General features: G+C 39.8%; 1 protein-coding gene across 2 annotated transcripts; it reads right to left on the reverse strand.

The window, feature by feature from the left end:
* Positions 1-2,112: 2,112 nt before the first annotated feature.
* Positions 2,113-18,242, reverse strand: IL26 (interleukin 26). 2 transcript variants are annotated; one of them, XM_047868467.1, is made up of 5 exons: positions 17,985-18,242; positions 17,843-17,899; positions 17,530-17,664; positions 2,343-2,408; positions 2,113-2,252 (listed from the first exon to the last, which is right to left on the reverse strand). In XM_047868467.1, exons 1-5 carry the CDS (start codon positions 18,153-18,155, stop codon positions 2,166-2,168), a joined length of 516 nt encoding a protein of 171 aa, XP_047724423.1. In that variant the 5' UTR covers positions 18,156-18,242; the 3' UTR covers positions 2,113-2,165. The 2 variants fall into 2 exon arrangements, with proteins under 2 accessions (XP_047724423.1, XP_047724424.1); XM_047868468.1 differs by having other exon boundaries at positions 2,215-2,252; positions 17,444-17,664.
* Positions 18,243-18,504: the final 262 nt, after the last annotated feature.

Below are 18,504 nucleotides of genomic sequence, written 5' to 3' on the forward strand. Positions count from 1 at the left end.
CCTTTAGAGTCCTATAGTGCTTCTGACTGAGTTTAGCAGCCTTTTGACTATTCTGGGCAAATGAACGATTTTGGGAAATAAACAAACACATTGAATTCAATCACCAAAAATATTGGGGAGCACGAGTGAAATTGTTTCCTTAAGGACCTCAGGTTTGCTGACCAGCAAATGAATATTTCATAGCCCCGCTGATGTCTGGAGTCCATAAGCAATGCGGCAGGTTAGGCACGGTTTGCAACCAAGACTGGAGACCCTGGGCTCTGTGGAAGGACAGCGTGGTCAAACTGAGGCACGAGGGGCAGCTTCTAAAAGTGGGGTAATGACAGGCCATGGGTACACCACCTCCTCTCAAGTCCATGGCAAAGCCAGGGGGCATATTCCTCATCGCCAGGATCCCATCTCTTCCAAACGTTCCTCAAAGAAAGTAGGGGGCCCAAAACAGACCCATAACTAAATACGGAGTACAAACTGATGGCTGCCAAGGTTGTGGGGTGGGGCAAAAAGGAGGAAGGGGAGTGGGGAGGTACAGGCTTCCAAGTATGGAACAAATAAGTCAGAGGAATGAAAGGTACAGCATAGGGCCTATAGCCAACGGTATTGTAATAGTGTTGTGTGGTGACAGGTAACGGGAAGCCCTAGGTCAACAGCGCAAGATGAAGAGAGTCCTCCAGGCTCCCCCTTTCCATTTCCTTCTTTTCTCCGCAACTTGCCCTCTCTGGGGCGTCTTAATAGAGATAAAACACGGGACCACAGGGTGTGGATGGGGAAAGCAGAGAGGAGGAGTGGCAGGGGACAAAGAAGTGATTTTTGGAAAATGAGCTAGATCGAGAGAGGCTAGTCCCTAGCGAATAGAATAATCAGCATATGATTGAAAGGAAGAACTGGTTGGTGGGAAAGCAACAACGAGAAGAGGGGCCAAGGACCAAATCCATATGGACCTGGAGGAGGCCCTGCCTATTCATATCACAAAACACCAAGTCACAGTGCTATCTGTGTGCCTCGGCGGCACGAGGAACACTTTGCAGAAGTGAAACCGGCCATCACACAAACTGCTCGCCGAAATGGCCCGGGTCTTGCAGGCCTCTAGGTGAGAAGCCGAGTCCATGTAATGCAAAAACAAAGGCCCAGCCATATTATTCATTTAACTGAAGGGCTAGCTGGCAAGTGAGGCTTTTAAGCCCTGAAAACTTTCCTGTAGAGGAATTTCAGCCGCATTGAGGCTTTTATTTGACCTCCATCGACTTTCCTAACTGTACAGCACCTGGGAGGAGCATGATCAATCTCTGACAGCATCTCAGGTTGGTAGCTTGTGGTCTTTGAGGCTTGAGTTATCTGTCAAAGGCCTTCCCGTTAAACCATTCCGAGCAGTTAGTTTACATGTCTGTCCCATTTGATCTGATCTGGTTGTTACCCACTGTACTCAAAAAAATTCCAGCACGCTGTCATAGAAAGGACATCCAGCAGAAGGAAGCACAGTTTACTTATTAACATGAAGATCTGTTGGGAGCTAAGTTCACACCAGACATAATTAAAAGTCATAAAAACCTGGGGCGCCTGGGTGGCGCAGTCGGTTAAGCGTCCGACTTCAGCCAGGTCACGATCTCGCGGTCCGTGAGGTCGAGCCCCGCGTCGGGCTCTGGGCTGATGTCTCGGAGCCTGGAGCCTGTTTCCGATTCTGTGTCTCCCTCTCTCTCTGCCCCTCCCCCGTTCATGCTCTGTCTCTCTCTGTCCCAAAAATAAATAAACGTTGAAAAAAAATAATTTATAAAAAAAAATAAAAGTCATAAAAACCCTTAAGTAGATAATAATCACAATAGCATCTCTGGAAGTCTCGATAACATATTGTATTCCAGAAAGCTGTCATTTTTCCTCCACAAATATTACATGAGTTAATTCTGATTATGCAGCTTTAAATTAAGTGTACTTGAGGATAATAAAACATGTTCAGGATGAAAGTATTCTTTGAAAATATAGAAAATGTACATATGAGAGATAATTTATGGATCTCCAAAACTTTATCATGTTAAATTTACCTAGTCATCTAACTTGGTATCAGTACCATGTACAAAAGTTTTTTAAAAGCAATACAGTCTTATAAATTTATTTCCAGTGGTTCTCATTATATTCCAAAATAACAATCAAATCCATGCACTTGGCTTCTTGCATTACTTAATGCTTTCCAGGAATTGTTTAATCCAGGAAAGAAGAATATCCAGTTCACTGACAGCTTTGTAGATTCCTTTGTTTCCAATCTGCAGATAAAATAGAGATATAAAAGCAGAAATGTTCACATTTTAAAAAACAAAGTACAGTATTCAAAAACACTGATTTGAAATCCTTACCCCATAAAATGTTCTTTTCATCCTGGTAATTGTTTTCATCTCTCTAGCTGATGAAGCACATGAAATCTAATAAATCAACAGAAAATACAGGTTATATTATTGAAGAGGCTGTAATAATACTTTTCTACCCATTCAATAAACATTTATTGAGCAGGTATAATGTTCTGGGCATAGATGTGCACTGGCAAATAAATAATAGTTGGTCTCTGTCATCACAGAGCTTACAGTTCCATAGGAGACGCAGATGATAAATAAAGAAACTAACATTAAGTTACAAATTACAAGGTACAAGTAAATCTGTGTTTGTAATGCCGGGGACTCTATGATAAGAATTTACAGGAATGGCCTACTTTCAACTGGATGGTCAGGGAAGGCTCTTTTGAAGAATGACGTTTAAATTAAAATCTGAAAAATGAGAAGGAACCAGTAGTCTGGGAGCATGAAGAAAGGATAAAGGGCATTTGGGGAAGATGCACAGGAGAGATGCGTGAAGGCCCAGAGGCAGGAAGACAACAAGACTAGAGTAATCCAATCAGAGAGACAAAGGAAGCATGGGAGATGTGGGAACTTACAAGAACAAATTCCCTTTTTGGAAAATCATCCTGTCCACTACGTACATGGCACAGTACGGTATTTAGGCACTAACTGCCAGGAGAAAACATCAGGAAATATTAGTTTCTAAAGCAGGAGAAGGAGCGTTCAATGTTTTGAGAAGATGGCTTGTAACCAGGCTAGGAGAAACTGCCAATCTCCTTTGAGGAGGTGAATTTTCAAACCCTTTCTGAGCACAGAAATCACTTAGTAGTCAAGTAGGAGGTCATTAACATTGTCTTTTGCTTGTCCATGACTTTAGTTTTTACTTGTGGAAACTCAGTGCAAGAACAGACCAAGGAGGTGGTATAGGCCAATTCTTCTCGATTTACAGAAAAGAAAGCCAAGTCCCAAACGGCTAAGTTGCTTGCCAAAGGTCCTGTCCTAGTGATAAAATCGTGCTGGGCACATCAGTAAAGGTAACAGTTAAAACTCATGAAATGGAGGGGCTCCTGGGTGGCTCAGTTGGTTAAGCATCCGACTTTGGCTCAGGTCACGATCTCATGGTTTGTGAGTTTGAGCCCCGCATCGGGCTGTGTGCTGACAGCCGGGAGCCTCCTTCAGATTCTGTGTCTTCCTCTCCTTCTGCCCCTCCCCAGCTTGCGCTCGCTCGCTCTCTCTGTCAAAAACAAATAAAAACTTAAAAAAAAAAAGAAAACTCATGAATGGAAACGGCTAAAAGACAGCACTTTTGAAACCAATAAGACATGGCCAATGTCAATCAGCAGGTCCCTTTAGGCCAGAACACAAAGAGAAAAGTGGGGACAACGGGCAGCATTCAGGCTCCTTTTCTTGCCAAGCAAAAATAGCTGAAATGATTTGACAGTTATATCCTGAATGCTGTTACCGGGCCTAACGGTGGTGATGGTGTCATGACTGCCCAAGTGGGGACTCTACTTTCAAGTATACGCTGTGCAGAAGGAAGAGACCCCTCTTGGGCAAGGGGCCTCCCCGATTAGGCACAGAAGAGCTTGCAGACACAGAATGTTCGGGTTAAGGTATAGTTTACAGGACTCACACCATGACATTGGATTTTCCTGTGGTAAGAACCCTGAATTAAGAAGAGGACATTTCAGGGGCATCTGGATGGCCCAGTCAGTTGAACATCTGATTCTTGGTTTCGGCTCAGGTCGTGATCTCACGGTTTGTGAGTTCGAGCCCTGCGTCAGGCTCCTTGACAGTTAGAGCCTGCTTGGGATTTCTCTCTCCCTCTCTCTCTCTCCCCCTCTCTGGCTTGCTCGCTCGCTCTCTCTCTAAATAAATAAATAAATATTTAGAAGAAGAGGACATTTGAACCCAGACCAGATTGCGTGACAGATCCTGGACAGTGGTAGGCCATCTCAGAGAGTACAGTCAGAAAGAATCCATTCATTCATTATGCAAATGATGAAGTGCTCACTATGTGTCGGACTTCAGTGCTGGACCCTGAAGACATAATGATGAACCAAAAGAGTAAATAAAGAGCTGCGGACAGGAAATTAAAAAAAAAAAAACAAAAAAACAAAAAAAACACACCAGATCAATATTATTAGGTAAAAATTCAGCAGCTCCAGGAGCTCTCTACTTTATCTCAATCCCCCTGCAACTGAAGACAGAAACACTGAGAAGATTGCTAGGTAAAAATAATAACAGTCAACAGGTATTATGTTAGTATTATGTATCAGGCACTAATCCGAAGGCTTTGATTATAGTACCGCATTCGGTCCTCACGATAACCCTGTGAGGTAGGTGCTATTGTTATCCTCATTTTAGAGATTCATAAGCGGAAGCACAGAAGTCAATAGTATGCTTGTGTACACACAGTAAGTGGAAGAACTGAGATCCAAACCCAAATATTCTGACTCCAGAGTCTGTATTTGAAACCACTCTATTATACCAAAAAAAAAAAAAAAATCAGCATAACTTGGAAAAGATATTGCAATTCAGCCAAACTCTTGTTGAAAACCTTCAAAATCCAGTTCCAAAGAGAGATTAGTTCAAAGATCTCTGTTCTGCATTATTGAAGGGAAATGCTGGAAATGGCTTTAGAGGACGAAGCTGATCGGCAGAGACAGAGACAGAGAAGATTTCTACGTGAAAATGGGCGATGTGATAATAAGCAGAAGAAGAAATACTGTGGGGGGTGTGTGTGTGCGTGCGTGTGTGTTTCTTTGTTCATTTTGTTTTTCAGACTGGAACTACAAGAGTAAATTCGAGAAATAACCAAGTCTAGGTCCAGCCAAGAGAGTAGCTATGGAAAGAAATTCAGACAGGTCTGCCCATTATCATATAAATAGACAGTTTGATTAGATGCTGATTCCTTCTGACCTGAGATTATCTAATAGAAAAGTAGTTGGTCCAAATCTTGCAATGGGATGAAAGAGAACTTCATAAGAGAATCAACATTTGCCTAAATCCAAGGCACTGTAGCAAAGTTCTTAGGTGCAAGGATCGACCACAAAGTACAGAACCAAGTTACACGGCACAATATCCAGTATGCCTGTGCTAGGATGTGAAGATTTAACACCAAAAGTGGGAAGCCAAAAAAACCAACCAAATTCTGGACCTTACGGAAGTTAAATATCATTAAGGCATTCCTTCTGACTGTGTCTCTGCCCAGAAAACTCCAGCCCGCAGCACATCCCAGAGCAGGGTGGGAAGGACAAGAAGGACTTCTGCCTTCACTCCACCTAAGAAGGGCGAGGAGAGTAAAAAAGGAGAAAAATAAGGTTTGGCAAAAAACAACAACAAGAACCACCTCGACCACCAACAGCAACGGCAAGAAACACTTAATAGTGCCAATGATGCCACGGGAGCGTGCTGGTTTATGGGATGCTTTCTGGTGCCTTGAGATCCATTCACTATACGTGGCCTCCTAGTAAAGATCTGATGCAGAAGGTTCTCGTTTTCCTCACTGCTGTCAACATGTCTACAGACCCAGCAGAGCAGCCAGGTTTTACAGTCACAAGTCAGATGGCTTTGCCATCTAATATACAATTAGAGAAATTTCTAATGCAGTGATTTCCTCTACCTTATATTTCCGTGTATAGTTGCATTTGCTGAAAACAATGCACAACAAACGGTCAGCGACATTACTGTAGGAACGGATGCATGATTTGACAAACTCAACCAAAGCAGATGTGATCTAGACTGGAGGCCATTTGTTAGTAGAGCTAGAATAACTAGGGCTCAAAGAAAAGCATGAGATGTCAGAAGGCAACAAACAGCCTAGTCACGCATCATTAAGTTAATACATTTTTATTGCATTGTTATTATACACTAAGCATACAATAGTGCCTCCACCCATATGACATTAATTTAATTTTTAAAAGTAGCCTGCCAGGGGCACCTGGGTGGCTCAGTAGGTTGAGTGTCTGACTCTTGGTTTCAGCTCAGGTCATGATCTCATGGTTTGTGGGTTCGAGTCTCACCTCGGGCTCTGTGCTGACAGCATGGAGCCTGCCTGGAATTCTCTCTCTCTCTCTCTCTCTGCCCCTCCGCTGCTTGCTCTCTCTCAAAATAAATAAATAAACAAACACAAAAGTTTTTTTAAAAAGTAGCCTGCAAGATAGAGGCACCTGAGTGACTCAGATGGTTAAGTGTCCAACTCTTGATTTCAGCCCAGGTCATGATCTCACGGTTTGGTTCGTGAGACTGAGCCCCTCCTCGGGCTCTGTGCTGACAACAGAGTCTGCTTAGGATGTTCTTTCTTGAAATAAGTCAGTCAGAGAGAGACAGATTTCATATGATTTCACTCATACGTGGAATTTGAGAAACTCACAGATGAACATAGGGGAAGGGAAGGAAAAAGAAGATAAAAACAGAGAGAGAGAGAGACAAACCACAAGACGCTGTTAAATACAGAGAACAAACTGAGTTCATGGGCGTTGCAGGGGGATATTAAATGGGTGACGGGCATTAAGGAGGGCACTTTTCCAGAAAAGCACTGGGTGCCATATGTAAGAGATGAATCACTGGGTTCTGTTCGTGAAGCCAAGACTACACTGTATGTTAACTAACTTGAGAATAAAACAATTTTTTGATTTAAAAAGTTTTTTTTTAAAGGAACGTTCTCTCTCCTCTCTCTCTCTGCCCCTCCCCCTGCTTGCATGCACGCACGCTCTCTCTCTTTCTCTCAAAATAAATAAATACACTTTTAAAAATAAAATACAGTAAAATAAAATAAAACAAAATAAAATAAAAGTAGCCTGCAAGATGAAAAATGGCCTTGGCGCACAAGCGATGGCTCACAGTCTGCTCAGACAAATGATGACGCAAAATTACAACACTGTGTGATAAATATTGTGATTTAAAAAAAAATACAGTTGCTCTAAGAAGTAGAGGCAGCCTGGCTGCGGGATTCCATAAGACTTCCAGAAGAAAAACTCCAGTTAGCTGCACCTTGAAGGGTGAGTGTGGTGGAGTGCAGAGGCAGGGAGAAGGGCCAAGTGGGCAGAGGAAGCTCAGTGCTCCAGACTGAAGAGCGCAGAGATGATCTGGACACCCTTCAGGTCTCAGCTAAAACGCCCAGATTCAACGAGGTGCTGTCTGGCCCCCAGCTTCCAGCCCCGCCGCAGCGCCTCCTGCCGCCAGCTCCCTGCACAGCACCCAGCCCGAGCTGAGACCCGCTGAAACTGGCTGGCAGCATTTTCAAGGAGTTCTAAAAGGACAGAGATATTATATGTCAATTTTGGTTGTTCCAGCATCTGGAATAGTGTTCAGCAAGTATTAGATGCTCACTAAATGTTTGTTGAGTGAAGGGATCAATGAACACAACGCAAGCACCAGCTTACAGCTTTGGGGTTCACAGGGCCTCTGGTTTAACAACAGAATGAAGCATGTCCCGGGCATCAGTGAGCATTTTGGTTTCTTAAAAACAACGGGATGAACAAATACAATCCGTAATTTTGTGTCCCCAATCTCCTCACATTTTGAATAATTATACAAATTTAGATTAAGTATGACCGCTAAAACACAAATGGAAAATCCCTCTCCACTGATAATGCTGTGGAAATGAAATACGTGGGTCAGGGACTAGACAGCTACATATGTTGTATTCCTGCAGAGAACTAACTGTACATAGTGTATTCTCCAAAGAACGACCTCAAATTCTTTCTATGAAGAGTTTGATTAGCTTATATCCTATCATCAACAAATGCAGCATTTTCACAACCACTGGAGGAATGTAAAATCGTACATAAGCCCCTATATTTACCTCATCATACGACTTCAGACTGGATTGCACCATGTTTTTTTTTTTCACACAACATTTCTCCATGTTCCATAGAAAAAACTAGAAAGAGTTTCCAAATACCTTCACTACAAACTCTTAAACGCTCTCAATGTAACTGTTTATCAGAATGAGTCCATGCATGCGTGTTAACTAGACTTATTGTGGTGATCGTTTCATAATTGATACAAATATTGGATCATTATGTTGCACACCTGAAAACTAATATAATGTTGTATGCCAATTATATATCAATAAAAAAAAAAGAATAATTCCACGTAACGTAGCCCATGGAAAGATAGAGCTGTGCCCCATAATTCTGACAGAGAACCTATATACCGCTAACTAAGGAGCGAATTTGGCAACAAAGAGATTCTGTAATATCATTAGAAAATATATACACCAAGATTTAAACCTGTTACTCAAAAATGATCTCTTTATGTTTAAAGAACTACTATAAATTGTACACATTATGCAAGTTAACACTAACATGGGCACTGAAAAGGAATTTGTTGTTTAGGTGACCCATTCCTTTGGAAATTGTCGCCAAAATGTAATTGGAAAAAAATTAGTGTTGTGTGTAAGGAAAGCAATAAGGAAAGACACTAAGAATTTGACAGCACCATTATATGCTAATAGACACTAGCATGTGCATTTAATTCTTCCAACAACCACAAGATGAGATTATTGGTATTGCTGAAGACAGGTTTTGGACTGGACTTTGCGCTTAATGAGAGAATAACACAGGGCTGGTCTCACTTTCTACTTCTGGTTTTATCAGTTCAATCGGTTGCAATGAAAACAACTTGAAACTGCCAGGATAAGTAACAGGCATGTTTTGTAAGTTGATAAGCTAGTTGCAATTAATGACACAAATTACCTGTTGAATACACTACAAGATGTGGAGACACAAATATTCTCTTAGCCAAGACTTACCAGACTTTAAAATTAAGTACATATAATAAATATAAAGAAATGTATTTAATTGAATGCCAATTAAAGGAGATAATGAAATCTTAAAAACTAGTGGAGTTTTTTTTCAGTTTCAGTTTCAACTTTGATCACTAGCGATTAGGCAAATTTTTCATGAATTCAACTAAGCAACTCGTAAGTTCCTTTTTAAGTCTGAGAGTATTTGAGCTCCATGAGAATCTTTAGGGGCACCTGGGTGGTTCAGTCAGTTAAGTGTCTGACTTTGGCTCAGGTCATGATCTCACAGTTCGTGAGTTCAAGCCCTGTGTCGGACTCTTGTGCTGACAGCTCAGACCCTGGAGCCTGCTTTGGATTCTGTGTCTCTGTCTCTCTCTGCCCCTTCCCCACTCATGCTCTCTCCCTCTCTCTCTCTCTCTCTCTCTCTCTGTCCCCCAAAAAAATAAACATTAACAATTTTTTTCTAAAAAAAATCTTTCATGTGTTTTTTCACATATGCGTAGGTCAGCTTTCCAAATACCATTTAGCCAAATACTATGGCTAGCAAAGATTATAAAAATAAAAATGTTTACATTCCCCATAACTTATTTCCTTTGAATAATTATACGATCTGAATTGCCCAAATCAGACTAATTTTAAAATATAATATTTTATTAGGTGCTGCAAAATACCTAGAATGTTACAAAAAAAAAGGAGATGACATTCAAATACAGTGGTACCAGAATTCCAGACCAAATAGCTTATCATGATAATTATCATGGTTCTGTCTCTTAGGAGCGGCTTAATAACACGCCAGTCTTGGTGGACTTAAAAAATGGAAGGCGGGAAGCTGGTAGAAGCCAGAAAGAGTCCTCAGAAATGAAAAATAATTTAAGTCCATGAGTTAATAATAACTCTAGGAGAAAATAACAACTCACTCATCACCTGGGAAGAATGTTAGAAAATCAATCCCTTATATTGAAAACTAGTAAAGAAAGAAAAAGAATTAAGTATTTGCTCTGCCTTTCTTCTATGATAAATTTCTCAGGAGAGCCAAGTAGTAAGGGTAGGTTCTGTTTGTGGAATTACCCCCATTTATAAATAAAGAAGGTATAATAGAATTTTTAAAGTATCATTTTGCAATGCCTCATGAATAAATATATCTAGACAATAATTAACGACTGTTAATATCATTAACATAAAAGCCATATACTATGTGTCTCTGATGAAAAGTACACAACCCTACATATGAGTGATTCAGCCAAAACATCAAGCTGAATCTGATCAAGTATCTATGTGTAATTACCAATGTACAGAAAATAAAGAAAAACAAATTAAATGACAATGAAGATTCAATCCTCAAACTGCAGACTATGAGAAACTTTGTAAGGCAAACAACGCTATATCTTTAACAAATAAATTGGAAGAAGAACAAGAAGAGGAGAAAAGAAAAAATCTGAAAGAATTCATCCCTAATAGAACTGTACTACAAGGTATGTTAAAGGAAATCCTTCAGAGAGAAAGAAGATATTACCAGATAGGAACGTGGGTCTACGCAAAAGAATGAAGAGTCTCAAAAAAGGCAAAACACGGAGTTATAATTAATAAGTTAATAAAAGGGATAAAATGGAATCATTTAAAAAATCAATCGAAAAGAAGTCAGAAAAAGAAGAAAATGGAACAAAGGATAACTGGATAAATAGAAGAGAAACAACAGGGTGCTAGATTTAACCCCAACCATATTAAACCCCCATCACATTTAAGGTAAATGATCTAAACCTACCAATAAAAAGATTGTCGGCGTGGATAAAAACACACAGAACCTAAATATATGCTGCCTAAAAGAAATCCACTTTAAATAAAAGGCACAAACAAGTTAACAGTGAAAGGGCAGAGAAAGATATATCATGCTAACACTAATCAAAGGAAAGCTGAAGTGGTTCTATTTTTATCAGAAAAAGTGGATTTCAGAACAAAGAATATTATGAAGGACCATAGGGTACTTTTATAAAATAAAGGGGTCAATTCATCAAGACGATATTGTAGTCATAAATATTTACGCACCTGATAGCAGAACTTCAAAATACATGAGCTTCTACCATGAATACTGATAGAGAAATAGAAAAATTCACAATTAATGCCAGAGATGTCCATAAATGATAAAATAAGTAAAAAAAAAATCAGTAAAGATATAGAAAAATTGGAAAATAGTAACAACTAGATCTAAGTGATATTTATAGAACACCCCACCCAACAGCAAGATATCAATTCTTTTCAAATACACATAGAACGTTTATCAAAATTAACCAAATTCTGGGCCATAAAACATGGCTCAACAAATATAAAAGGATTTGAGTCACATAAAGGATGCTCTTTGATGAAAATGAAATCAAATTAGGAATCAAAATCAAATAGGCATCTGGAAAAATCCCCAAATATACAGAAACTAAAGGATTCCCTTCCAAATAACAAATGGATCTAAGAAGAAATCAAAAAGGAAACTAGAAAGTATTTCAAGGTAAATGAAAATAGCACAACATATCAAAGATTGTGGGATGTAGCTAAAGTACTTTGTACCAAAAGGGAAATTCAAAACACTGAATTCCTATACTGAAAAGATTAAAAAAACCTCAAACTAATAACTTCAGCTTTCACCTTAAGAAAACACTGAAAGATCTCAAATTAGTGACCCAATCTTTCAACTTACGAAACCAGAAAAAAAAAAGAGTAAACTCAAATCTAACAGAAGAAAGGAATAATAAAACTCAGAATGAAAATCAGTGAAATCAAAACTGAAAATCAATAGAGGAAATCAAACTAAAAACTGATTCTTTGAGAAGTCAATAAAATTGATGAAATTCGATAAAATTTCAGGGGAAAAAAGGGTGAAGACAAAAAATACCAATATCCACAATGAGAGAAATGACATCATCCCATACTATTACAAACATTAAAAAGATATTAAAGTGGGTCGCCTGGGTGGCTCAGTCGATTAAGCGTCTGACTTCTGCTCACGTCATGATCTCACGGCTCTTGAGTTTGAGCCTCGCCTCGGGCTCTGTGCTGACAGCTCAGAGCCTGGAGCCTGCTTCAGATTCTGTGTCTCCTTCTCTCTCTGCCCCTCCCCTGCTCACACTCTGTCTGTCTCTCTCTCTTTCAAAATAAATAAACATTAAATTAAAAAAAAATTTTTAAAAGGATACTAAAGAAATAACATGAACAATTTTGTGGCTAAAATTTGGTAGATTTGATGAAATGAATAATAAAATTGAAAAACACAAATTATCAAAGCTCACTCAAGGAGAAATTAAGAACATCAATAGCCTTGCAGCTATTAAAAACTAAAATACTTAGTTTAAAATCTTCCCATACACAAAACTCTAGGCAAAAATGGCTTCACTGGACCATTGGCTTCAAAAAATGGCTTCAAAGGATCAATTCTATGCAAGCCCTTCCAGAAAATGGAAGAGGGGAGAATACTTTCCAACTTACTGAATGAGATCAGCATTATACTAATTCCAAAAATGAGACAAAGATATTAAAGGAAAGGATACAAATGTCCCTCATAAACATAGATACAAAACTTATTAATAAAATTTTAGCAAGTTGAACCTAACAATACATGATAGGGACAACGCATTATTACCAAATAGAGTACATCCCGGAAATGCAAAGTTGGCATAACTTTGAAAACCAATGTAATTGGTATCAACCGTCTAAAAAATAAAAATCACATGGTCATCTCAACAGGTGAAAAGGCATTGACCTAGATGTGAAACCTTAAAGTAGAAAAAATTGTAAATGAGAACATAGTAAAAGTTCTTTGTGACCTTGTGTTAAATAAAGATTTCTTAAATGTGGCACAAAAGGCATGATTCGTTGAAGAAAGAAAATTGATAAGTTAGACACCATCAAAATGTAAAATGTCTTCTCTTCAAAAGACACTGTTAAGATAATGAAAAGATGTCACAGACCAAGAGAAAAATATTTGCAAATTATATATCTGATAAAAGATTTGCATGCAGAATATACTTGAAAACAAACATACGCAAAACCCAGTGAGAAAATGACCAACCTCTTTTTTTAATGGGCAAAATATCCAAACAGACACGTCACCAAGGATATAGTGATGATAAATAGGCAAATCAAGAGGTACTCAACATCATTAATGACTGGGGAAATGCAAATTGAAAACACAATGTGATACCACAACTACACTGGCTGGCGTGTGTAGACATTGACCATACTAAGCGATAGCAAGGATCCTGAGTAGTGAACTCTCACACACTACTGGTGAGAACGTAAAATGGGATAGTCACTTTGGAAAACAGTTTGGCCATCTCTTACAAAACATACACCTAACTTATGATCCAACTATGCCACTCCTAGGCATTTACCCAAGAGAAATGAAAATACCTGTCCAAAGACTTGCATGCAAATATTCATAGCAGCTTTACTTGTGATAGCTTGAAAGCTGGGGGGAAAAAAAACCCATCGGTAGGCAAACAAATTGTACTACATCATTATCATAGAATACTACAGGGCAATAAAAAAGGAATAAATGACCGATACACTCAGTAACACGAGTGAATCTCAAAATAATTATGCTGGGTGGAAAAAGTCAGACATAAAAGAGTGTAACATATAGGCCATTTACATTAAATTCTAGGAAATGCAAAAAAATCTACAGTGACAAAAGGCAGATTGGTGATTCCCTGGGGACGGAGACAGATCACAAAGGGGCACCAAGAAACTTTTGGGGGTGATGGATATGTCCATTATCTTAATTGTGGCGATGGCTTCACAAGGGTATACGCATGTCAAAACTACCAAATGACACACTTGAACTATGTCCAGTTAATCGTGTGTTGATTATATCTCAATAAATATGTTAATAAATACATCATAAATACTAAGCATACCCAAAATACATATGGAAAGCTTACGTACTACTCTTATGATTACTCTGATGCGTGGGACTCCTGAAACTTCTAGCAGGTCTGAGAGCAACTCATTTACCTTACTCCAAGCTTTCTCCTTCTCTGTTTAATGAATGACACCCCCTCCCACTCAGCCCCCCAAGTAAGAACCTTAGGCTCATCCCAGACTCTCCTCTCTTCCTCAGACTCTCCTCGCCCTTCCCTATGACCCGAGTGTGTTCACTCCAGCCACATTATTGCAATGCTTTTTATATACTTTTTTCTCCCTAGAGCCTCACCCCCCCCCCCCACCTACATCCCTCTACCTTCACCAAAGAGCTTTCTCTGAAACATAAGAGTATGTGATCTTGCCCTGCCCTTCGATGGCTTTACATTTTTCTTCAGGACAATCCTTATCCTTAGCCGGTGTTATCAAGCCTCTCTTAACCAGCCCTTTATTAGCATCTCCCGGCTAAAATCTAAACAACCAGCCTCCTCTAGACATTCCCCAAGCCATTCTACATTCATACTCAGTTACTTGCTGTTTCCTGAATATGATATGTCATTTCACACCATCAAGCTTTATTCAAGCTTCTCCCCCCGCCATTCCTGCCCCCTCATTCCCCAGGAAACCGAATGCAGTCATCACCTCCTTCAATAATACATGCTCTCCACACCTCAAGGTGGACAGAATTAACTACCTCCCCCTTTGTGCTTCCACAGCGACCGGGTCACACAGAAAACTCAGCATCACACATGTCACATTTCATGATTCACTGGCCTTCTTTGTTTACATCCCTCTGCCGGTAAGAAGAGTACAAGCACCAGAGACCGGGGACTTGATCAGACTGGTCTTTCTCACCCAGGACAGAACCTGGAAAATACAGAAGTAGGCCACCTGCTGTAAGCCAATTTGCAAAAATTCAGTTTACAAAACTGACTTGTTTCTCTTAACCATTTAGTTCCAGTTGATTGGGTTTTCATTTGTCTTTACAACACCATTTGCAGGAAAGTTCTACATTCATAAGAAGAAATCATTCACTGACTAGAGCAGATGCTCAGTAAACTTATATTAAACAGATACCAGCTTCTCTTACCAAAAATACAAAATTATCATTGGCCAAAAGATTAAGCCAGACGCAAGCACCTATTTCCCCGACACAATGTCTGCGAAGGCTTTCCAAACTCAGGCTAATCCTCTGATTTTCTTTTTTAGTTTCGCAGAGGTGGTTGGTCTACCTCTCAGCATAAATTCCAAAGTCTGTGAGACAAATTAACTGGGGCTAGCAACGCTTGACTTCAGGTGGGAGAAAGTAAGAAGGAAAGCCCAGAATTAGGTGGCGCTCAGGGAGGTTGAGTGGACGTGTGTGCTCCTATTTGGCCACAAGGGGGAGCCAGCCACTTTGGTACGCAGTCACAGCCCGCGCGGGAGGTACCCCACTGCTCCCACAGGCCGTGTGACCCAAGTCCCTGAAAGAAACATCTCTGTTGGCAGAAGTATCTTTTTTGACAGGTCTCTTTAGGGAAAAAAACTTCTCCAGAAATAAATCCAGGCAAACCAGAGTTCCTAGGTAATTGTATTTTTCATCTAGAACGTTTCATGGTCTTGGTTATAGCCATCATTGAGTTCTCTAGCTATTTGAGCCGAGGAAACCCAACTGATGGGAAAATAGACACACCTTTTGGGGCTCCGGGCGTCTAGATACACTCTACAGCATCAGGCAAGGATTTATTCTAGTGCCTCACCACCATTAACAACTTCATTTGAAATAACACGATATGAAATCGACTGACTGATGCAATGAATAGCACCTACACAGAGGAATCGGGGTTAAAACAAAAAGTGAAGAGAAACAGGATGCATTTAAAAGAAAAAGAAAAAGAAAAAGAAAAAGAAAAAGGAAAAAAAAACAGGCTGGAGAGGATCCTGGTCTCCAGACACCGAAATGGAAGCGGCTCGATTGTTCGTTTGAACTCCACCCCAGGCTACAGTGGCTGCCTTAGGTCTCATTATTTCCCCTATATCAAGTCCTTCAAGAGGTAGTCTCCTCCTCCTCAAATCTTTTAGCGGTGAAAACGCTCTTACTTATAACCTAATAGGCTGGTGGGAGGGGGAATGAAATATAAAACTACATAATAATTCAACTTAAATTTAAGAGGCTATTTATATTATTCACTATCTTAACAAGATGACCTCAAAGGTAAAGTATTAAAAAAGCCAAAGACAAGTGAGGATCTTTCCATTAGTCTAAGCAAGGGAATTGGCCCAGGGCATTCTCTCTCTTCTACAAAGAGGCACCAGGTTGTAATTTTTATCGTTGCAGATACATGAATGGGATCGGAGAGTTTATAAGACACCATGCAACCCAAGCTTCAAACAAGGACATAACTTAAACACAAACTAACCAAAGAAAAAGAGAAGATAAATTCAGTGGAATTTGTTACCTACCGACCACCTCACCCACATATAATGCCTCTGCGCTGTGGTCTGCAATTTGAGATCCTGAACACTTTGACAGACCCCAAGGAAAACACATCTTAACTCTTAAGTGAAACTCCACCTGCAACTGCCCGGAATTGAAGTCTCAGTGACCATAATGCCCAAGAGTAGAGAACTCGTTTCCATCTAGCAATCCAAGGACTGCAATAATCATCACTACCCCCCCCCGCCCTTCACACCGCCTGCAAGGTACAATCATAAGAGGCTGAGAAAGCATGCTTGGAACCCAAACAGGATCATAGAAAAGATTTACCACCCCCCACAGAGGCAAGTCGACTAATATTGCACTGATCCCAGCTTAATTGTTTTGCTTTATTTTGTTTCATTGTTCTGCACCGGTCTTTCTTACTGTGAATGTTTGTAGAGAAATGTGGTCACTTTAACCTTCTTAATTAATTCCCCATTGCTTGTGGTGACAGTGGCCATTCTGCAGCATCAAATAACTTAAGGGCCAAAGAAAACATACCCCTGTTTTTATAAAGTTTGGACTGAGACCGTGCCTTAAAAAGGGTATAGCTATAAAAAAAAAAATTAGGTAAATAAGAAAAAAGCAATCTAAAAGCTCTCATCAATATGGCAAGGAAAGAAAGAGAGAAAGAAAGAAAGAAAGAGAGAAAGAGAAAGAAAGAAAGAAAGAAAGAAAGAAAAGAAGGAAATAGCCTAGAATAGTGTGTGGCACATGTTGGTGCTTAAGAAATATTTATTAAATAAGTGAATGAATCACTTGGGACTCACATACAGAGCAAACAATAAGTAAACAAACAAATAAATAAACAAATATTGAGGATCATTCCGTGGTATTTTAGATCTCCAAGATGTCGTATGTGCCACTCCTTAAGAATAATAAATATTAAAAAAAGAAACAATAAGTATTGGCATTATGAGTTACTCGCGGTTATTCAGTGCTGGTTCACTGACGATAAACTCTCCATTTGGACCACAAGCCACCAATTAGAAAGCCCCTTTTACTCACCCTTGCTTGTGGAGACAGCTCCCTACATGCTGTTTTCTAGGTAGGTTTCTAGGATCAAACTCACTGTGTTTGCTGTGCATACTTACACAGCGGCTCAATTGCTGCCTAAGGCTATGAAATTCTTCCACAAAGTGTCTTTCCTTGCAGACTTGTAATTGGAGTTGACCAAAAACATCGTCCATGAAGAAGGACAGAAGCTGTTCTTGGAATCTGCAGTTTTTCTATAAATAAGATATGAGAAATCGCATAAAGTAAACCGTGGGATATAGTTTTTGTAAAATGTCACTGCAATCCCCACCTGATTATGACGTAATGACCACTTGGAAAAATTAAAATGCAGGAGGGAAAGCATCAAACAAGTAGAAAGATGAAAAACATTTAAAAAACCCTCTGGCTCACCATAAATAGCTTTTTTGTTTTCTTTTTTAATAATCGTATATTTTTAATGCGGTCTTCCTACAATAAAACAAAAGGAGATAAGTGTTATCCAGAATTACAAATGTCCGTTAGGTCATCATTTTAAGCAGAGCCTGATACTTACTGGAATTGTTGCTTTGAGCCATGCCGCCTTGACGTAGAGTCTGTCAACAGCTTGGGACAGTGTGCCCCTTGGGTAACAACCTTTCGCAGAGGAAGATTGCTTGTGCTTGGCGATGACAAGAGACAGAGTGGCAAACAGCAACCCAGACCTCAAAATGCAATTCGCCTGCATCTCCCTCCACCCCACTCTGGGCTCCTGTCGCTCGCCAGACAGTTTCTTGTGCTGGTTCGATGATCGGATAACCTACTTACTTAAGCCCTCAAGGCCACCTCTTCAATGAGATCCTGTGGTAGATAACTTACAGTTTACAGAGAGGAAGATCACTCCGGCTGTTCTATTTTTTTTTAGAGCTTGCTTCATAACCGAAAAAGCTTTGACCGCGCTATCTGTGACACTAAGAAAAAGCACAAGTTTACTGGGAAGGTTAGGGCCCCCTTTTCAAAAAAAAAAGAAAAAAAAAAAAAAAGTCAAGTCAGAACCTCAGTTGCCTATCACAACAGACGCATTGTTTTTTTTTTTA

The sequence above is a fragment of the Prionailurus viverrinus genome, chromosome B4 (genome assembly GCF_022837055.1).
Source record: "Prionailurus viverrinus isolate Anna chromosome B4, UM_Priviv_1.0, whole genome shotgun sequence".
Taxonomy (NCBI): domain Eukaryota; kingdom Metazoa; phylum Chordata; class Mammalia; order Carnivora; family Felidae; genus Prionailurus; species Prionailurus viverrinus.